A 20,617-nucleotide genomic window follows, 5' to 3' on the forward strand; every position below is an offset into this window, starting at 1 on the left:
CAATTAGAAACAGGAATAACTGCATTCGTATTTATATTTAAACTTAAGAGTAACTTGTCTCTTAAATGCCTAGTTCAGTACTGCGTGCATAAAGTTTATGTACTGACTTTTGGCATTTACTTGCTACTCAGAATTATTTTATTGCTATTTGGGAGAGAATGTTGACAGTATGTAGATACCATTGATAAGTATCTATAAATTATTGTGTCTTTTTAAAGCACAATCATAAAATGAAACGGGATGTTTCCAGTAACAGAAAAGCAGCTGAGCAATTGAAATGTATAACTTAATTTCCCTGCGGGGACAGATGCCCTCCAGGGCAGCGTTGGTGTTACTGGAATAAGGAAGATTCCTCAGACAGTTTTTGCAGCTTATCGTTATAGAGCTACAGAATGTTTCCTCTTAGGTAGCTTTTTAACCCTTCTATAAATTTAAGCTGCCAATTGGATTTTATGGATAGTATACTGTATGTTAAAAGTGATACAGTAGGTGGTTTCTGCTGTAATTTTATCTTTTCCTCTCATTTACAGCTATAAAATCTTGTTTTTTAAAAAATCATGGCAGATGTTAAGTCTTACACGGATATGACTTCACTGATAAATATCACTATTACATACCAATTATATCGGTATGTAATAACGGCAGCTTTGGACATTGTAAAAAAGTACCAGTATCTAGAGATTCAGTCGCTCATGACTTCAGCTTGTGAGAACTTCTTTTGTAAGGTCCAGAGCCACTTTAAAAGTAGTTTTAGCCCACTACTTGTCACCAGGCAGGGAATGGAAAAGCAAAATAGTTCCTGAAGTTTGGCTGCAACAAGATTAACCAAGGCTGACTAGAACACAGCCTAAATTAAATCTTGATACTTGTGTTTTATAGCACTCGCCCTATTCTGGAAAGCAAAATCCTTAGAAATTTCCAGTTTTTTTCACTGGAGAGAAGCAGTCATGTTTGTATTTTCTCTTGTATTGATGTGGATGCTAACATTTTTTCCAACCTTTTCTTTGAACTGGTAGGATCTATTTAAAGCATCATTCAGTGAAGCCATGAGAACAGTATTTTACATATACCTCTGAAGCTGGTGTAAAGTTAAGCTGAGATAAAATATTTTAAAAATAATATTACTGGTATTGTTTGCTCATTTAAATTTGATAGCTGTCTTGGGACCCTGGCATTTGAATTGCTTAAAACAGTTTCAGTTTTAACAAGATAATGCAGCTTCTCATGTATGAGTTTACTATCTGTCAAGTGGGTTCAAAAAAGTTAATTAACCACAGTCCTATCCAACAGATCACTGGATGGTGCAGTTGTTTTACTGATAGCATATACTGTGTCAATGGTGTAATGGTGTACATTAAAATTTATGATTTTTCCCCTCAATACAAAGACCAGGGTGTTAGTAAAGGCAAAACAGCAAAAGGTTGAGGTAGCTCTTTTATTCCTGCTCAAAACCATTTGCTCTTTTCAATAAGCAGAATGTTAGCATTTGGGCAATGCTTTTTATTTTACTTGCCATTCGTATCCTGTGTGGCTCAGGTGTTGTGAAGCTTACAAAACTGCTCACACATAAAGAAAATGTAAAACAAAAAAACAGAAACCATAAATCCAGAACAACAGCAAGTCCAATTATACATACTCAAATGCTCAGAAGAATAAAATAAACATTTAAAAAGTATAATATAATATAATCTAGTTATATAATACAGGGTGAGTCCCACACATGTTCCACGGGGCCTCTCTTAAAAGACTCATCCTGTATAAGCCTTCCAGATATTCAACCATGTATCCTTATGAAACTGATGTCTATATGAAATATGTTCAAATATAGCCAGAGCAGTGAGGTCTTCAGACCATTGCGTGGGTATTTATCCATCAGGTCTCAAAGTACCTTAGCAACCATAAGGACTCCACTTTTGTTGTCCTGCCATTAATCCCCATACTACAAAAAGAAAAATTGTTGTACATAAGATTTCACCATTACAAAATGATGCACACAACTTGAGACCAAAAAGAAAATTATCACTGGACAAGCCCACACCATATGCTTTAAGGAGGCATTTTCAACCTTACACCTTTGACATCTTTCTGCATTGGCCTGTGGCTTCCTATACCAAAAATAGTGTTTTTGCTGGATCAAACTTAGTTTCAAATTAAATAAACGCTCTTGTTTATATTCTAAAGCATTTTCCCATTGTTAGGCTTTATTCAAATCCCGTTCCACACCTCCATAAGTTCCTGTACTTTGGCCTTACATGCATACATTAAGCCTTTGTAAACAAGAGTTTGGCTTTCTGTAAGGATCCACCAATACCCTCCAACAATCTGGAAGCTGCTGCAGGACTCAAAGCAGATGGTCCATAAACAGTCGTCAACAAGTGATGTGTTTGACTGTCATTTGGCACTCACCAGTAACTGATGTTCAGATTGTAAAATAGGAAATGACAAAAACATTCCATTTGAGCTTATCAAGTGATGTAACGTACATATCCCACATTCAACCCATTGGTTCTACAAACGCAAGGCTGCCTATCTTCACATTTGAGTTACCAATAAAGTTAATTTAGCATGAGCAGATGGGTCAAACAGTAACTGACTAGAAATAAACGCTGTGTCTCTCTAGTTGCCAAAACTGAAAGCGGTATAGGCCCTTTTTATTATGTGTATGCCTTCAAATATGTCCTCTGCAAAGCGCTAGACGTCTTGTAAGTGAACGCAACTCTGAAATCCCAGATCGCGCTACTCATTCAAGTGACATAGCGGTGTCTGCTGCATATTGGATTTCCTTGGATCACTGCGGTTTTCGCAACCAAAAAACGCAGCACGGTGGGAGCCGGGCGCCTATCCGCTATTTACATGGAACAAACCCCTAAATTCGCACGTGCCGCTATCTTGGGTGACTAGGAAATGGACGGGAGTTCCCGCTAGATGGCATCAGCGCCTCTCTATACTTCTATATGATTTTTGTTCGTTTTTTCCTGGGATTCGCCGCGATTGTCAAGTTCATTTTCCTGTTTTGTAGCTGCGGTTAGGAACCGCGCTTCATGAGCGATTCGACCAACCACTCTCCGATGGACGCAAAATAGCGGCTAGATGTGTAAAGTAGCCGCGGAAGTGCAATTTAAGCTTAAGCGGTCCTGAGCGGTTTCTAAGGGCGAGAAATCCTCGACGGAGCACCAGCGCTTGGCAGCCTAGTAAGTCTCGAAGCGGCAGATACGGGCACCGGGGCTGGCAGAGGGAGGAGGATCCACGGAACTTCCGACGGCGGCTTCCCTCGAGTTCAAAACGAGGTCTGCTGAACGGTTTCGCTGGCAGACGGAAGCCCCCCTTTCCGCGCCGGGCAGGTGCAAGAAAGCGGATGTTGTCCCTCTTTCGGCGCTGCGGGAAGGCCGCCCGCCCACGCCCACCTGCCAGACCCAGATCAATGGAGCCTCTCCGCCGTCGGGGCTCCGCCCCTCGCGCCTGCCTTTAAAAGGCAGCCGCGGCTCGCTCTGCTCCTTTGCCCGTCTGGCTTGCGGCCGTCTAGCGCGCCCTCACCCCCAGCCGGCCAGGCAGCTGCCTTCTTGCGGGCGCCCCACCATGGTGCCACGGCCGCTCCCGCCGCCCTCCCGACCAGTAACAACATGACTTCCTACGGGCCCTACGAGGGGCGCCTCAACTGCACGCCCATGGCGCTGCTGATCGCCGCGGCGGGCAGGGAGAAGGGCAACGCCACGGCCGCCGCCACCAGCCCGGAGGAGTGCGGCTCGGTGTCGGTGGTCTTCGCCCTGACTATGATGACCACGGGCCTGGTGGGCAACGGGCTGGCGCTGCTGCTGGTGTACCGCGCCTACCATAAGAAGCAGAACGCGCGCAAAAAGTCCTTCCTGCTCTGCATCGGCTCCCTGGCCCTGACCGACCTGACCGGGCAGCTCCTCACCAGCCCCATCGTCATCGCCGTCTACCGGGCCGGCCGCGACTGGCTGGCGGTGGACCCGTCCCTGCGCCTGTGCACCTTCTTCGGCCTCAGCATGACCGTCTTCGGGCTGTGCCCGCTCTTCATCGCCAGCGCCATGGCCGTCGAGAGGACCCTGGCCATCCGCGCGCCGCACTGGTACTCGGGCCACATGAAGACGCGCGTCACCAAGGCCGTCCTGCTCAGCGTCTGGGTGGCCGTGCTCGCCTTCGCGTGTTTGCCCGTCGTGGGAGTCGGGCGGTACGCCCTCCAGTGGCCGGGCACGTGGTGCTTCATCAGCGCCCGGGATCAGGGGGGTCCCCACGTGGGCAACGTCATCTTCGCCTCCACCTTCGCTTTCCTGGGCCTCTTCTCGCTCGCCGTCACCGTGGCGTGCAACGTGGCCACCATCGTCGCCCTGGTGTGCCGCTGTCGCTCCAAAAGCTCCGCGTCTCAGTCCAGGAGGCAGTGGGGCAGAATCACCATGGAAACCTTGATCCAGCTGCTGGGGATCATGTGTGTCCTCTTTGCCTGCTGGTCGCCACTCTTGGTAGGTGGGCAGCCTGTCTCTTGTGTTTGTTTGTTTGTTTGTGTGGCGGACTTCACTGTAGAATAGCTGGTTATCCGCCACCCCCTTGGAAAATTAGCTGTACATAAATAACTTTTTTTTAAAAAAAACCTGTGCTCAGAATAAAATATATGTGAATCATTCCTTTTTTGGACAAATGTAAATAAACACGAAACTTTATAGTTTGCATTGCGCATTTGGAGGGCTTGCACAGAATTCAGAATACCTGAACCCCCCTAAAAAGAAGTCATGAGCAAAAATAAAAAGCCTAGCTTTTGCTTTTAGCCCTCTGATGAGGACAGCAAATAACTTCTGCAAAACTTCCCAAGTTTTACCATAATACTAGAAACAGATAGGTAGCCTTGTTAGTCTGACGTAGTCGAAATATATATTAAAAAAATAAAAATTTGTCCAGTAGCACCTTAGAGACCAACTAAGTTTGTTCTTGGTATAAGCTTTGGTGCGCATGCACACTTCTTCAGATCATAATGCTAGAAAGTGAGTGAGCAGGAGAGAGGGAGTTGGCAATGCGAAGGAGCCTATTATTGGATGTTATGCTAAGCACTTTGTGGAGGTATATTATTTGGAAAACTTATATCCTGCCTTCCAGTTTCTTTAGAAGTCTTAAATGTTCTTTGAGGAGTTGTGCACACTCTTGGCTGCGTCAGGCTAGAGTTGAACTATAGTTTTAAGGAAAGATGAAAGGGTTGAGAGAGAGCTTGCTTCCTATGTCCCTCCTGCCCTCTGCTCATTCTTTTGCCGCTCTGGTGCTTCCAGCCCAACAGGTTTTGCAAACATTTGAAGCAGTGTGAAGAGGTTTTTCACCAGAAGTTAAAGTAGGGTGAATGTATACACACCTGAAGCATCTCTGATTCTCTCATATGGGAAAGTAGGAAGCAAAGCTTCTTTAAACCAGCTGTTCATCTAGCTCAGTATTGGTTGGCAGATCTCCAAGATCTCTCCCATCAAGTTGCTACCTGTACCTTTTTAGCTGGAAGTGCCAGGGATTGAACTCTGTGCCTTCTGCATGCAGAACATGTGTTCTGCCACTGAGCTATGGACTGCCTTCAGCACTCTGTAAAAACAGCAGAGATCATCTGTTTTTCCTGCTTAACAGTCTTTAAAAAGAGGACGATGCATAAAAATCACTGGACTTACTCTAGCTATTTTAGAAATGGTTGCAACATTTAAAGCCACACAAGTATAAGAAACGAGAGCTCCAATTGATATTTGAGTACCAGGTTGACTTGTAATCTTTTAAAATAAATTAGAGAATAACTTGGGGAAGCGTGTGGGCACCAGTTGGTGACACAAACCAGTTGCCATGCTTTTCTGCGAAAGAAAGAAAGAAAGAAAGAAAGAAAGAAAGAAAGAAAGAAAGAAAGAAAGAAAGGAAGGAAGGAAGGAAGGAAGGAAGGAAGGAAGGAAGGAAAGAAAGAAAAGGCATGTTCTATGTGCCAAAATGCAGCTACAGTATTTTCTTATGTAAGATGGGCAGAGCAATTTAAAAGCTCCACAAGCGTGGAGGGGGGGGAAGGGGGGTTTTTACTGAACCTTTCTCCTGTCGCCATGTCCCACCGAGACACCACAGACCTTCAATTCAGACTGGTCTTTGGACTTGCTACATCATAGCCTTTCGTAAAAATTGCTGCAATTGTCAGCTTTATTGGGCTTTATGGGTGCGTTTTATCTACTCTGTTTTCACGGTTCTGATTGCTCTCTTGCATTTTTCTTTGCATGCTCTTGCCATTAAGCTACATTGAGCACCATTCGGTGGAAAGGCAGGCTATAAACTTGACAAATAATAAGCAAGTCAAAGCTGCTTAATCCTCGGCTCTTCATTCTGTCCCCGGCAGGGGTTATTTTTGGGTTCTCTCAGCCTCACCAGGAGAAAAACAGCTGAGGCAAACGGGTATCTTGCTCATGCATCATTTTAAGTTGTGCTCTCTTTTAGAAATCAGTAGCAAACTTCCTGCTCCTGACATGTGGGTCTGTCATAATCGTGTTTAGTTTGACTGTGCTGTAGTTCTATATCAGGCTGATCTAGCAAATGGATGTTTGATCTTTGCAGTCTTTTCCTAGGCCCTATTTATACAGCTCAGCAAACTTCATCACTATTAAGCTAAACATGTTGGCTTGTCGTCGTCCCCCCTCCCCGGTTTCACTAGTCCAGCGCAAAGAGAGGACTGAATTCCCTCTGCTTTTGAAACTCAAAAGGAGTTGTTGCCACCCATGACAGGAGAAAAAGAAAAATAACTGTTGCAGGATGTTTAGATGAGCAGGGAGAACGAAATGTTGCATTTAGTTTCATGCATTTCTTAGGTTTCTGTCCTGCCTTGTCTCTGACATGCAACTGTGGCTCTTTCTCCCTTTTATATTTTTAGCTTTAAAATGCTGCTGTAGCAAAGTATGTCGGATGTCAAGTGTAAGAAAACAAACAAGTAAATAGAAATCAACCAGGATAGGTGGAGACCGGGAACCTGTGGCATCTCATGTGTTGTTGGACTTCAACCCCCAGGCAGAATGGTCAGTGGATGGAGATGATGGGAGCTTAGGTCCACAGGTTGGTTCCCCATCCTTGGGTTAAGTGAGAATGCTGGAGCCAAGGTCACCCAGTGAACTGCATGTGTGAGGCCATGTTTGCCTTATTGAAGTCTGGTTTTCTCAATGCTACATTACACTGGTTCCCTTTCCTAGAGTGGTTGGGGCAACTCAGTCAAATGGGTGGGATATGAGTAATAAATTATTATTCTGCACGAAAGCTGATAGAGAGAGCTGGGCATGTGTTTTAGGCTGCAATTAAGAGCAGTGATGAGCTACCCAAAACATGGTTCTTCCATAAGCCTCCAAGACAAGTGGCACTTGCAGCAACCAGCTGCTTGTCAAGGAAGAGAACGGGAGGGAATGGCTAAATCCAGGCCCTTCGTTTCCCTTCCTGATCAGACCAATTGTGAATATCTAGCCAGGCTGCATATGCACAGCCCTGAGAGATGTGGTTATATGCGCCTGCTTCCAGGACGCTAATTGATTGCGGAGATAGTTGGCCTTTGTCCCATTGCTCATCTGAGGTGATAAAGGTTTCCTCAGGATTTACCAAAGAGTTCCTGGGCGGGGAAGATCTTGTGGTTACTGCATTGGGAGGGAAACTTGCTATAAAAAAAAAGGTTAGAATTTTGCTGAGGATAGAGAATAGATTGTACCTTTGGGGACCTGTGAAGTGGGACTGAATGAATCAAGAGCTTGTGGCTGGCCAAACAACATACCATGTTAAATACATCAGTGTTAAATACATCAGTGCATTTAACGGGAAGCAGCATCAGCTAAACAAGGGCTAATAATTGTGTGATGGAGGATTTAACCCTTTCTTCCCCTACTGCAGTCCTAAGGAAAAACCCTCTTCTGAAAGAATCTGTTTGCATTAGAAGCAAACTCCCAACTTGAGAGGGGGAGATTTTCATCAAGACTGCAGCAGATAAGGAGAGGGCTTAGTTTTCCACCCACATTCAGATTCACACCCCTGCCCCCATACCAAACAGATACTATTTACATAGTTTTAAAAGCAGCCTCGTGCAAGTTAAATGGAGAGAGTGAGCATTTAAACTCCCATCTAGAGTGGCCTCCAGAGATTCCTGGGTGAATGAGTACTTTGTAAAGTGAGGTCGGATACAAATGAGGTATAGAAGGTATAAATGTCAACAGTAACCCATTCACAAAGAATGTGTAAATAACCCAGGAAGCCCCGCATGGATGAAATCATTACATTTTGAAATGCATTTAAATTAAGGTTACCAGATTTTTTTCAAAGAATCCAGGGACACTTTTTTTTAAAAAAAAGAGAGAAAGAGAAAGTAATTTTTTTTAAAGTATTTTTTTTTAAAAAAAATTAAGTAATATCTTCTCTTCTGTGGTCTCCTCTGTTGTGTAGCCTTAATCTGGGCACCAGCCTGCTCTCTTGGAGTGCTAGCCATCGTGGAGTAGGCTCGGGTCGGGCCTGGGCTCAGTCATGTGTCATTGCCCTCCTGGTGCTCTCCTTCCTCTTTCTCTCTCTTCCTTCTCCTTCTCCTCTCCCCCTTCTCCCTGCATCGGCTCCAGGGTTTTCCTGGCCCCAGAGCACCGCTCGGCAGTCGGCCGGATGGCCAGGCGCTCTTGTTCCTGGCTCAATTTGGGTCACGGGGGAGTCAGCGGTTCCCCCAGTTGATACGCTGGGCGTCCCTGGTTCCCTCGTGGCAGTCTCAGCAGCTCGGAGCCAGCCTGGTAGCGCAGTTGGCTCTGGCTGGCTTCAGGAACTGCTCACTGTCTTGGCATCCGCCATTTTGCCTCGCCGGAAGTCCCCATATGATCTATCTAGTGCCGTTGAACCAATCACGCAACATTCATTCCTTACTAATAAATGTACAACACTTAAAATATAAATCTGGGGACATTAAATGAAATCCAGGGACATTCCAGGGACGGATTTTGTCCGGGGACAGATTTGTAAATCCGGAAACTGTCCCCGGGAAACGGGGACATCTGGTAACCATAATTTAAATGGATATAAAAAGACATTTAACAACCAGAATTTCCCTCTCAATCAGGACATGGAGTGAATGTTTCTCCAGCCCTTGGGCCCTAAAATGTTGGTGACCCCTAGGCTACAGTGCTGTGCTTCTTTCTTCTCCAGCTAACACGACCGTATGATGGCCCAGTTTGCCATCTGCTGAATCAAGTGTAACTTCATAGACTGGTAAACAGAAATAGCTAAAGTATTGGCTTCCTTGTCCTTGACTCAATTATAGTTCTAAGTATCAGATGCTGTGGTTTTACTTGGTTAAAAAAACTATGTATTCACAGGGAGGACCAGAAATTGCAATAGATGTTTGTCAGTCTTTTGGAAGAGGAAGCTGTTTAGGGAACACATCTTTATTGTCAGTATTGGGGTGGGGATGATGACAAGCTGTTCTAATATAATTAACATGCTTATTTTAAAATAAAAAATGAGTTTTAGAAAATGAATACTAGTGAATCATGATGAATGATGACAATTAATTTAAAAGAGAGATCTGACCTCCCTTACGTATAATAATAGATCACAATGTCTTGTTACTAAGTATTAATATTTTCAAAATATTATTTCAAATGTTTAGCAAATGTCCAAGCATGCAGTTTATTTTGTTTTGTCAATATTACCTGTCCAGTAGATACAGCATAAGGTTGGAACAAATCTAGTCTAAAAACTGTCTGAAGTCCACAGCTTGGTTGGGAATCATTGCTTTATCTTGTTCTCTATGTGGTCTATAAGATCTGATCATTTGGTTTATTTCACAGAAAAGGAAACAGAGATTTAGTCAAGTTGCTAAGGTGATCTTCTATGGAATAACAAAAAGAAAAGACAGTGATCTCTACATATGAGTAAGAAAAATGAGTTTATATACAATCAGCTCAATGGCCCACCCTGTACAATGAACTCCCTGTGATAGTAGATGAGAACAGATTGTCATCTATAGATTATTTTTTGTATAAACTGTTGTGTACAAAATGCCAAAAAGATGTGGAATGGATAATTTAAAAAATATATCATTCCTCACTATTGTTTTCCTGGACATGAGAATTCCAACATCATTTAGCACCAAGAAAGCATCAGAACAGGCACATCTCTCTCTCTCTCAACATAGGCTCTGGGAACCATAGGAAGCTTATACTGAGTCAAACCATCAGTCTGCCTAACTGAGGATTGTCTACATTGATTAGTGGGGGCTCTCATTGGTAATCTCCTATGTGGGAGATGCCAGGGGTTGAACGTACGACCTTCAGAATGCAAAGTGGATGCTGTACTACTGAGCTATGTCAGTTCTCTTCCAACTCTACAATTCTATGATTTTGAGATGCTGTGTCGGTATGAACATTTGAATGAGAGAATGGAAACCATAGTCTTGAAGCTCTTCAGGGCAATGGAGGGATTTCATGACTTCAAACATGCAGAGGCCATCAGAAGTCCTTGGACTTTAGTGAGAATGTGTCAAATACATCTCGCCATGGCCCTGTCATGCAAGCAAGATGAAATGACCAAAGCCTGGGGAAGAATAGGGGAATGCAGGAATTGGTATCTGAGCTATGCAGCAAGACATTTCGAAGTGTGGGCCCTTGGCTGGGCTGGGGAATGCCATTTTGCCTGTCCTTAGCTAGCAACAGGGAGTTTCCTATGAGGTTCAGGGCTCTAGGCCCACAGCTTTAGATCTTTGAATTTTGCTGTGACTATTTTCTTCCATTCTGGAAATTGCTTTACACACACTTCGGTGAATTCGCAGCTCTGTGGTAGTTATGCAAACAGATGCAATGTGGATAAACACCCTCATTTTGAATTACCCTTTGTCCATTGCTCATGATTGCTGTTCACTGGGCCTTTGTGTTAACAGTTGCTTTCTGCGCTTGTCACAACCACACTCGGCCAACAGCTGGATGAAAGCTCTTCAAGGTGATTATCAACAAGACAACAAAAGAGAGAGAGAGAGAGAAAGCTCTTTTTCAGATAGTGTGACAAAAGAAACCCAGGTGTCTCATGAGTGGAAATTCACATAATAACTTGAACTTAGCACAGTAGCAAATGACACACTCCTGCCTGTTTCTCTAGTGCCTTCAGGCTTTGGAATAGAAACAACCATTTTCTATTTCCTATATTTCTTTTCCTATAAAACCATTTTTTAATGCCCAATCAAACCTGAATCTAATGTGTTCACATATTGAAAAACCGTGATTCCTGAAAGCTTTTGCCAAACCCAACTCGGGGGAATAAACGGGAGTTGTTGCCACAATGGGGTGCAACATGAGATGAAAGGAGGGAGACTAGGGAAATGGAAACCAAAGTACAGTGGTACCTTGGTTTACGAACTTAATCCGTTCCAGGTGTCCGTTCTTAAACCAAAACCGTTCTTAAACCGAGGCGTGCTTTCCCTAATGAGGCCTCCTGCTGGTGCCCTTCCAGGGTTCGGATTCCATTCTTAGACTAAGGTAAAGTTCTCAAACCAAGACACTATTTCCGGTTTGGCGGAGTTTGTAAACCAAATTGTTCTTAAACTGGACTGTTCTTAAACCAAGGTACCACTGTACCATTAATTCTGGTACTGAAATTATTGGGAAAGAGATTATAATCCCTTTTGTTTTGATGGGGTATAAAATTTCCAGAGAGCCTACGAGTCCAGTCTAGAGAAATCTAAGACTAACATAGGCATGGTTTGTGTGACCTGTTGCTTTATGTCTGTGCTAGGATAGGACTGCACTCTGTTTCCAAACACGGGAGTCCACTCGTGACTGTTGCTTTTGCATAGCTGGTTCTCAGATCCATACGAAGCCCAGCTGTGTTACTCCAGTTCCATTGAAGAGTCTTGAGAAAGGCAACATGTTGGGGCTTATGCTTAAGGAAGATATAAAGGAGATTTCCTACCCCTGAATCCTGTGGCGTAGGAAGGGGTGTGTGGTGGGTGTGGGCCGCCCTGGGTGTCATCACTGAGGGGGGTGACAAAATGGCAAAAATATGTGTTTTTGAAAAAATAACTCCCGCGTCCACCGCATGCCCCTTCCTGCGCCACTCAAGTGATTTCCAGAAACCAGAAGCATTGCTGCCTCCAACTTTGCAGGCAGAGCACAGCCTTTATGGCTAGTAGCCTTCGACAGCCCTCTCCTCCATGAATCTGCCTAATCTAGTGGCGTAGCTAGGTGAGGCGGGGGACACTGGGCGTCACACTGTGGGGCCTGCAGCATGCCTGAGCCACGCGTCTCTCCTGAGGGGGAGGTGGTGGGTGGACTGCCTGCAAGCTCCGTGCTGCTTTTTCGAGCAGTGTGGGGCTTGCGTCTGCCCACCACCTCAGCTGCCCTACAGCTGAGGGGGATGCTGTAGAGAAGCTCTACTCTGCCCCCAGCTGCAAGGCGTGCGCACTGCCCCAGGCACCCAAGCGGCTAGCTACACCGCTGCCTAGCTACATCCTAGCCAGATTATGTCCCCCATAGCTTTCTGAAAGCAATAGCCAAGGAAGCCATCCTAGAAGGTAAAGTGGCCCCTCTAAATTGAGCACTGGTAAAATATATGAAAGAGAGAGGTTCCTTTAAACTGGAACGAGCATATACTCATGCTTCACTTGTGGTAGTCACTGCTTGAACCGCATGATCCACATGATGATCAAGCTGCTATAGCTGTCTTTTTGCCACCTTGACACATATCCATATGCAACCCTTCTGGTTATTTCCCTGTGCTTACTCTTCCTATGAGTGAGAGCTGGACCATAAAGAAGGCTGATCGCCGAAGAACTGATGCTTTTGAATTATGGTGCTGGAGGAGACACTTGAGAGTCCCGTGGATTGCAAGAAGATCAAACCTATCCATTTTTAAGGAAATCAGCCCTGAGTGCTCACTGGAAGGACAGATCGTGAAGCTGAGGCTCCAATACTTTGGCCACCTCATGAGAAGAGAAGAATCCTTGGAAAAGACCCTGATGTTGGGAAAGATTGAGGGCACTAGGAGAAGGGGACGACAGAGGACAAGATGGTTGGACAGTGTTCTCGAAGCTACGAACATGAGTTTGACCAAACTGCGGGTGGCAGTGGAATACAAGAGTGCCTGGTGTGCTCTGGTCCATGGGGTCATGAAGAGTCAGACACGACTAAATAACTAAACAACATCTCTTCCCACTCCCTTCCAAATGTCACTGATTGAACCTGAGATTTTTTTGCACCAGTTGTACCAGTTTAATAATGTTCAAAAAAAAACTGTCATGTTTACATTTTAAAGGGGGAGGTACTCTGTCATTGAACAGAAGCTTTCCTCCTCTCAGACTAGGCTGAATTCATGCACCTGACCTGAGCAATGCTTGGTCACAGAATTGCAATAAGCATCTAAAGGGAGGAGAAGGACTTCGAACCTTTCCTGGATTTAGCTTGGGAATACTGTACCAACATGTATGTGGACCTAGAAGATTCATTCGATTAAGCCACCCCAATTATAATAAATTTACTCAACCTCAGTCTCTCTTCCTGCCTCTTGCCCCTGAGCTCAATTTACTAAAAATAAGAGGACATTAATAAGTCTGTTGCTATTCCCAAGTGCATCTAATATCAACATTATCTCTTGCTGTGTTTATTTCCTTTTCCCTCGCTGCATTTTCTGTTAATCTAAGATGTACATTGTTGGCGCATTTAGAAAGGGTCTGTCTCTGACTGATCTGCTGTATGTTAACTATGTTATGCAGAACATAAAACAAGTGGTACTAGTCTGCTCAAAACTCAGAAGCAACATACAGTTATTTTAAAGGTTTTGAGTTTTTATACTACACAGTGTTCAAATGTTTACATTCCTGAGATGTATAAATCATCTTGCCTTTTGGAGATGGAACACAGGAATTCTGATCAATCATTGAAGCTTCTTCAGAATGGAGGTGATGCATTTTTTAAAAAAGAAGGGTTTCAGGAACTGGTGTGTGTGTTTGCTCTAATTAAATGCAGGATAGATAGATAGATAGAGTATGAACATCCTTTCTGGTGGTTTTATTTAGATAGAACAATCTTAATATTGTCTCCTCTATATATAAGCAAGAGATTAGAGATTGAGCAGAGTGGAAAAGTTGTATGCATTTGCGGTAGAAAACCTTATAAGTTGCAGTTACAAATAGGTAGCCATGTTGGTCTGATGTAGTAAAATATATATATATATAAAATCCTTCCAGTAGCACCTTAGAGACTAAGTAAGTCTCTACTGGAAGGAATTTTTTAAATTTTGCTTCTTATAAGTTGCGTTGCCCGCAGAGAGGCAACGGCCAGCGGCAGTGTTGTGTAGTGGGTATTCAGTGATTTCAGCCCGGTGCAGATAAGAAGCTGGAGGCGAGGGTCTGGTACAACATCTCTTTACTTCAAAGAACAGATAAGAGCCAGAACACAGGAATGGGGAAAACGGGGGCTTATATAATAACAGAGGACTAGCAGGGAAAAGGTCCGTATAGTTAAAGCTATGGTTTTCCCAGTAGTGATGTATGGAAGTGAGAGCTGGACCATAAAGAAGGCTGATCGCCGAAGAATTAATGCTTTTGAATTATGGTGCTGGAGGAGACTCTTGAGAGTCCCATGGACTGCAAGAAGATCAAACCTATCAATTCTTAACAAAATCAGCCCTGAGTGCACCCTGGAAGGACAGATCGTGAAGCTGAGGCTCCAATACTTTGGCCACCTCATGAGAAGACAAGAATCCTTGGAAAAGACCCTGATGTTGGGAAAGATTGAGGGCACTAGGAGAAGGGGACGACAGAGGACAAGATGGTTGGACAGTGTTCTCGAAGCTACGAACATGAGTTTGACCAAACTGCGGGAGGCAGTGCAAGACAGGAGTGCCTGGCGTGCTATGGTCCATGGGGTCACGAAGAGTCGGACACGACTAAACGACTAAACAACAACAACAAAAGCAGGGAAAAGATACATTTTGGTGGGAACCAATGGCATGGATTCCCTCCCGCGGAAACCAATCCGGCAGAGGATCCAAATCCTGCCCCTGAACCAGCACATTTTCCCGCTGGAACTTGTACATTCAAATAAACTGTAATGCAATGCAATAAGCTCTATATGACAATACATACTTGGCTGTGCTATTACTTTAATACACAACAGGCAGCATTTTTAAATTTCATCTTGAGTCTCAGCCAGGCGCCAAATACCACGACTGTGCTTTTGGAAGTGTTCGCAATCAGGGATTTCCTAGTCGCGAAATGCACCCGGCGCCCTGCTAATTTCGAACGCTGCTTGGAGGCAGCAATGGAAACCACTGTGCTTTTGAGCACAGCTCCTGCTTGCTTGTTTCCCGCAGGCATCTGTTTGGTAGGCTTGCCATACGTCAGGAAAGCTCCTGACATGTCCTGGTTTTCGGGTGTAAAAATGGTGTCGGGCGGGGGGGGGGCGGAATGCATGGCAACGCAATGGAAAAAGCAGCAGAAATTATTATAATATTTATTTATTTACTTATACCCCGCCCATCCGGGCGGCTTCCAACAGATTAAAAATACATTAAATACATTAAAATATCAGTCATTAAAAAACTTCCCTAAACAGGGCTGCCTTCAGATGTCTTCTAAACGTCAGATAGTTGTTTATTCATTTGACATCTGATGGGAGGGCATTCCACAGGGCGGGAGCCACTACCAAGAAGGCCCTCCAACTCCAAAACCTTTTTAAAAATCACTATTTTTTGGGGGGGGGAGGTACCCCCACCCAAAGCTCAACAATTTGGGTTTGTTCTCACAAAAAGCTAAACAATTTTGGTGGTAGTTACAGGTAGGTAGCCGTGTGGGTCTGACATAGTTGAAACAAAAAAAAAATTTCCTTCCAGCAGCACCTTAGAGACCAACTAAGTTTGCAGGGCCGGCTCTAGGTAGGGGGCACCGGAGCGATCTCCGCCCCTCAGCGCCAGGGCGTGCGACCTGCTCGAGACTGCCCTGTAAGTTTGTGATTGGTATGAGCTTTCGTATGCTTGCACACTTCTTCAGATGGTGAGGTTGATGGACTTCCATTTCATGCGGCTCAATGTGGTGCCTTCCATAGTGCTAGTTACAGGTAGGTAGCCGTGTTGGTCTGACGTAGTCGAAACAAAATATATATATATTTTTTCATACTTCATCTGAAGAAGTGTGCATGCACACGAAAGCTCATACCAATGACAATCTTAGTTGGTCTCCAAGGTGCTGCTGGAAGGAATTTTTTTATTTTGTTTCAATTTTGGTGGGTTTTTAGCTCAGCAACTTTGCGGGTGTCGGGCATTATGGCAACCCTCCTGTTTGGCCACTGTGAGAACAGGATGCAGGACTAGATGGAGACATTGGCTTGGTCCAGCAGGCACTTCTTATGTTCTTATGATATGCTGGCAGTGTGGCAGTACTGCTTCCTTGCCTGCTACCAGGGTAAATGGTTGCTGTGCCAGCTACATTACATGCAGTTAACTCTGGATCCAGCCCTCTGTTTTCACAACAAAGGTTGTGCAGCCTGTCCAGCATTGTGGCCTGGGAGTGAAATTTGCCTTTTGCTTAACCATGGCGCGTATAGAGCATCCTCTCCTCTTCAAACCTTCCTCCAATGTGTTTGCACTGGGACGGGGGGCAACGGGGTCATGGCAGTGGGCACAACCCTGCTCTCCCCCTCCATGCGGTGTGAATAATGTGCAGCAGAACAGCCAAATAATTTGGGTGATATCAGCTGAGTCTCTAAAGAGCCCTTTTAATAAAAGTACCGTTCAGAATTTTCAGCTCAAATGCGTTCTTTTCTGCAGAATGGCCAAGCCAATTAGTGAACCCAGGCAATATAATTGATTTTCCTTTATATTCGTTAAAATGCTAATTCGGTTTTCATTATTGCCATTGTAAAATATATTGTGTTTGGGGCATACTAAATGAACTGCAGGTGCACATTAGAATACTCCACAAGGGCTTTTGGATTAATTTCTTCCTATTTAATATGGAAAATATTTTGCCAAAGAACCCGGTGGACCTTAAAATGGGTGAAGCTGATCAAGTGCCTTTTAAAAGGCACTAAAATATATGGCAGCTGTGTTTTTATAGGCAGAGCTTAGTGAAGGGAAAATAGAAGAAAGAATGCCAACTAATCCATGGAAAAATAAATACCTCTTTGCCTTTCATCAGGAGGTACCCCATGTTTGTCTGTGTTGTATAAAATAAGAGTTGGATTGCAGAGTTGTTGTAAATGCTGATAACATTTTATGGTTATTACATGAGGGAAATGGACTTACAACAAAGGCACAGAATGGTGGTTTCGTTCCTCCTTCTGTCCCTTATTAATTTGGAAGTGATGGAAAATTTCAGGGGTCGTGTCTAAGGTTAGTCCTGCTCAAAGTAGACCCATTGGAACTGATGGGCCTGGGCAACTTTGGGCCCATTAATTTCACTGGTTCTGCTCCGAGTAAAACTTATTGGATACAATCCCAGATATACAACATAGTTGTTGCCCATTAATTGAGCTTGACTTCAAGGATAGGACTACCAGCTATTCATACCAGCTATTCATGCTGGAGTGTGTGTGTGTGTTTGTTGAAGGGAGTGTGATAGAGGAACGGTGTGAACACTCAGTTCATGACTCATCATACCTTATATCTCAGCTCAATCATTGCAATCATTGCAATCATCTGCAGCTCAGTCCAATGGAATGCTCTTATAATAGAGACTCAGTAGCCACCTTCTGTTTTGACCTGTGAAGACCTGCTGAAAAAAATTCTGTACTTTCAAGCTTATGCAGGCAATTAAGAATACATATTTCACCGGGGGGGGGGGGGAATCCCATATTTTTAATTTTCCCATTTTTTTATTGTATATGTGTGTGACTGTAACGGCTTTGATTTTTGTTTGTTTAATGAATACTGGTATACAAATATTTTTATAAATGTAGAATGGCTGCCTTGCGTTTGCAGGTTTTGCAGTGCTGAAAAAAACCCGCAGAAACCTCAAACAGAGAGAGCTGAGCTTCCAGCTGAGAGGACAATAAGACAAAAGACATGCATGTTTGCAGTAGAGGAAGCAATGCCTCTATTACAGCTCCTTCAACTCTCTTAAAAAAAAACATGGTCTACCTCAAGTCTTAGAAATTGTGAGGCGAACTCTTATCTTCCTTTGGGAGATGTTATAAGAATTTTAAGGTCTTAGGTATATAATAAATGTTCATAAATGTACAAGGCAAACACGTACATAAATATATAAGCCACGTCTGAAACAGTACAGGAAGACAGTCCTGAAACCATTTTGACCCCCAAGCTGACCAAGTGTTCCTCTGCAAAGGAGGGAAGTGAAAGAAACCTTCCCATTGTCTCACGAATTAAGTAATTACCATCTCAAAGGAATGGCCAGACTACCAGGAAAGGCATTATCAGATAACCTGGCAGACAGGAAAAACAACAACATTCAAATTTTTGTTGTAGATCGCCTTTCTGTGATGTACCGTGTTTCTCATATTATAAGACACGTCTTATATTTATTTTTTCCTCAAAAAAACACACTATGGCTTATTTTCAAGGGATGTCTTATTTTTTTCCTCCTCCTCCTGCCGCGGCCAGCATTGCTGCTGCGCCTATCACTATGTCTTATTTTCGGGGTATGGCTTATATTCCTTGAATGCTTAAAAATCCTGCTATGGCTTATTTTATGGGTATGTCTTAAAATATGAGAAACAGGGTAGGTATGATGTATCTGGGGTGGTGGTCTTGGGCTTCACCCCTTTGTGGTGTAAAGTATGATGTATAATGGAGGGGTGGTCTTGAGCTCCAGGGCAGGGAATTTCAAAATGTCTATATAAGGGCAGGCACACCTTTGTTCTGGATCCTCCTCCTCTCTCCTGCGTGTGAGGAAGCACCCTATTGCAACAGTTCAATAAAGATCAGGCTTACGGTGCTAGCTGCTTTGCTTCTCAATAGTCTCTGGTTGGCCTCTGTTATTTCTCCTACTGATGGAGAACCTACAAAGGGCTCTATAAGGGCAGATTTTGTCTACAACAGTGGACATAACTCAAATTAAATGCACAGGTCACATTTTGGCATCCATAAATGCAGCCTTCTGGAATGAGGATTGGCGTGTAAGAACTAATTCAAGCAGGTACTGCTACGGTCTCATGACTGCCTTTGATCTGATAGGCTGCAGTGGTTTCAGGGAATGCCGTCAAGTTGCCTTGATATGGACTGTTGTTCCACGTCAAAGAACGTCTTTAAATCATTGACTCTGTACCTACTTCACTCATTTCCCCTCTTGTTCCCTTAGATTATGATGCTGAAAGTGACATTCAACCACACCTCTATGGATCATTGCAGAGAATCCTGCAACTCCACCCAAAGCACAGAACTGCAGACAGAGTGCAATTTCTTCTTGACCGCTATCCGCTTGGCCTCACTGAATCAGATCTTGGACCCCTGGGTTTACCTGCTGCTTAGGAAGATCCTCCTGCGAAAGCTTTGCCAGTTAGCAAGTGCCATCTCCTGCCGCTCCCAGGAGGGATGGAAAGGGCGGCACATCATGTTGTCAGACAAAATCAGGCGCACACCATGAAGCAGTTTGCATGCTAACAACTTTCCTCGCACCGCCACCTTACTGTGAATCTGGGCATCCAAGTTCTGTCCGTTTCCCTCTGTAAATGAATTGCAAGGACATAATATATTCCATGGACTAGTATTTTCAGTGTCTGCCAGAAATTGTTAACTTATAATGCTATAACTAAGAAACCTGCCTGTATTTTGAAATCCATAGCTAAGAGAGCAGCTTTTTGTGTACGTCCAAAGACATCGCAGGGATTTTTCCTACTACATGGGAGAAGAACCTACCATTTAAAAATCGGAACTTTGACTGTATATTCAGTGGCAATTAAGTTATTGAAGACTCTGCATTTGTTTGACTCTAAAATTATTGTCAGAAATTTCCTTTGTTTCCAGTCTTCTTTTTTACTTACTGATTTAACCGAAAAGGAAGGATTATCCTTTTTCATGCTGATTCCAGAAGTGAGGGAGAGGGTGGGAGTTGAGGAATCAAAAATGTGTGGGTGTGGGTGTTAATGGTTTGTGTCCTTTCCTTAAAGTTGGGAAAGTAGCAAGAGGCCTGTCAAATGCATGGAGTCACCACACTAATTACTCGTTTTCAATAAATGGTAAAGGTATTTTTCAAATGATAGTTTGTTACCTGCTGTATATTTTCACTTGTTTATGCAAGTTGCCCTTGTTATTTGCTGCTGCAGAGAATCCACGTGTCTACTCTCAGTGAAGTAATTATGTTCTGGAGAAAGCACATTGCCCTAATATTCAAACTACAGCATTTTGCCTCTGAAAAAAATTGTTCCTTCTATATTAAGATTCTTGGCCCTGGAAATGCAGTGCTTTTCTTCAATCTATTAGAAGCAGAAATAAAATAGCGGTTCCAAAAGGCACTTAACTGCATAATATAGAATTGTATTAATTATCCCCTTTTCAGATTATCATAAATACTCTATGTTATACCACTTCTAAGTAATAGTTAAGATTATGATGATGTATTAGATTTATACCTCACACCTTCCTCCAAAAGGAGCCCAGGGTTTACTTCTGCGTAAACATAATAGAAAAATGTCCTGTTCAGGAAAGACCACCTGCAACT

The 20,617-nt window shown here is 43.7% G+C and overlaps 1 protein-coding gene across 1 annotated transcript; it reads left to right on the top strand.

Annotated features, from left to right (window-relative positions):
- Positions 1-1,494: 1,494 nt before the first annotated feature.
- Positions 1,495-20,158, top strand: PTGER3 (prostaglandin E receptor 3). Its single transcript, XM_035122397.3, has 2 exons — positions 1,495-4,481; positions 19,259-20,158. Exons 1-2 carry the CDS (start codon positions 3,621-3,623, stop codon positions 19,541-19,543), a joined length of 1,146 nt encoding a protein of 381 aa, XP_034978288.1. The 5' UTR covers positions 1,495-3,620; the 3' UTR covers positions 19,544-20,158.
- The last annotated feature ends 459 nt before the right edge of the window (positions 20,159-20,617 follow it).

This window comes from Zootoca vivipara, chromosome 7, assembly GCF_965207765.1.
Source record: "Zootoca vivipara chromosome 7, rZooViv2.hap1.1, whole genome shotgun sequence".
In the NCBI taxonomy this organism is placed as follows: Eukaryota; Metazoa; Chordata; class Lepidosauria; order Squamata; family Lacertidae; genus Zootoca; species Zootoca vivipara.

Coding starts and splice junctions, on each gene's coding strand:
- PTGER3 (XM_035122397.3), top strand. CDS start 3,621: ATGACTTCCTACGGGCCCTACGAGGGGCGCCTCAACTGCACGCCCATG. Junction 4,482..19,258: donor CCTGCTGGTCGCCACTCTTG/GTAGGTGGGCAG, acceptor TTGTTCCCTTAG/ATTATGATGCTGAAAGTGAC.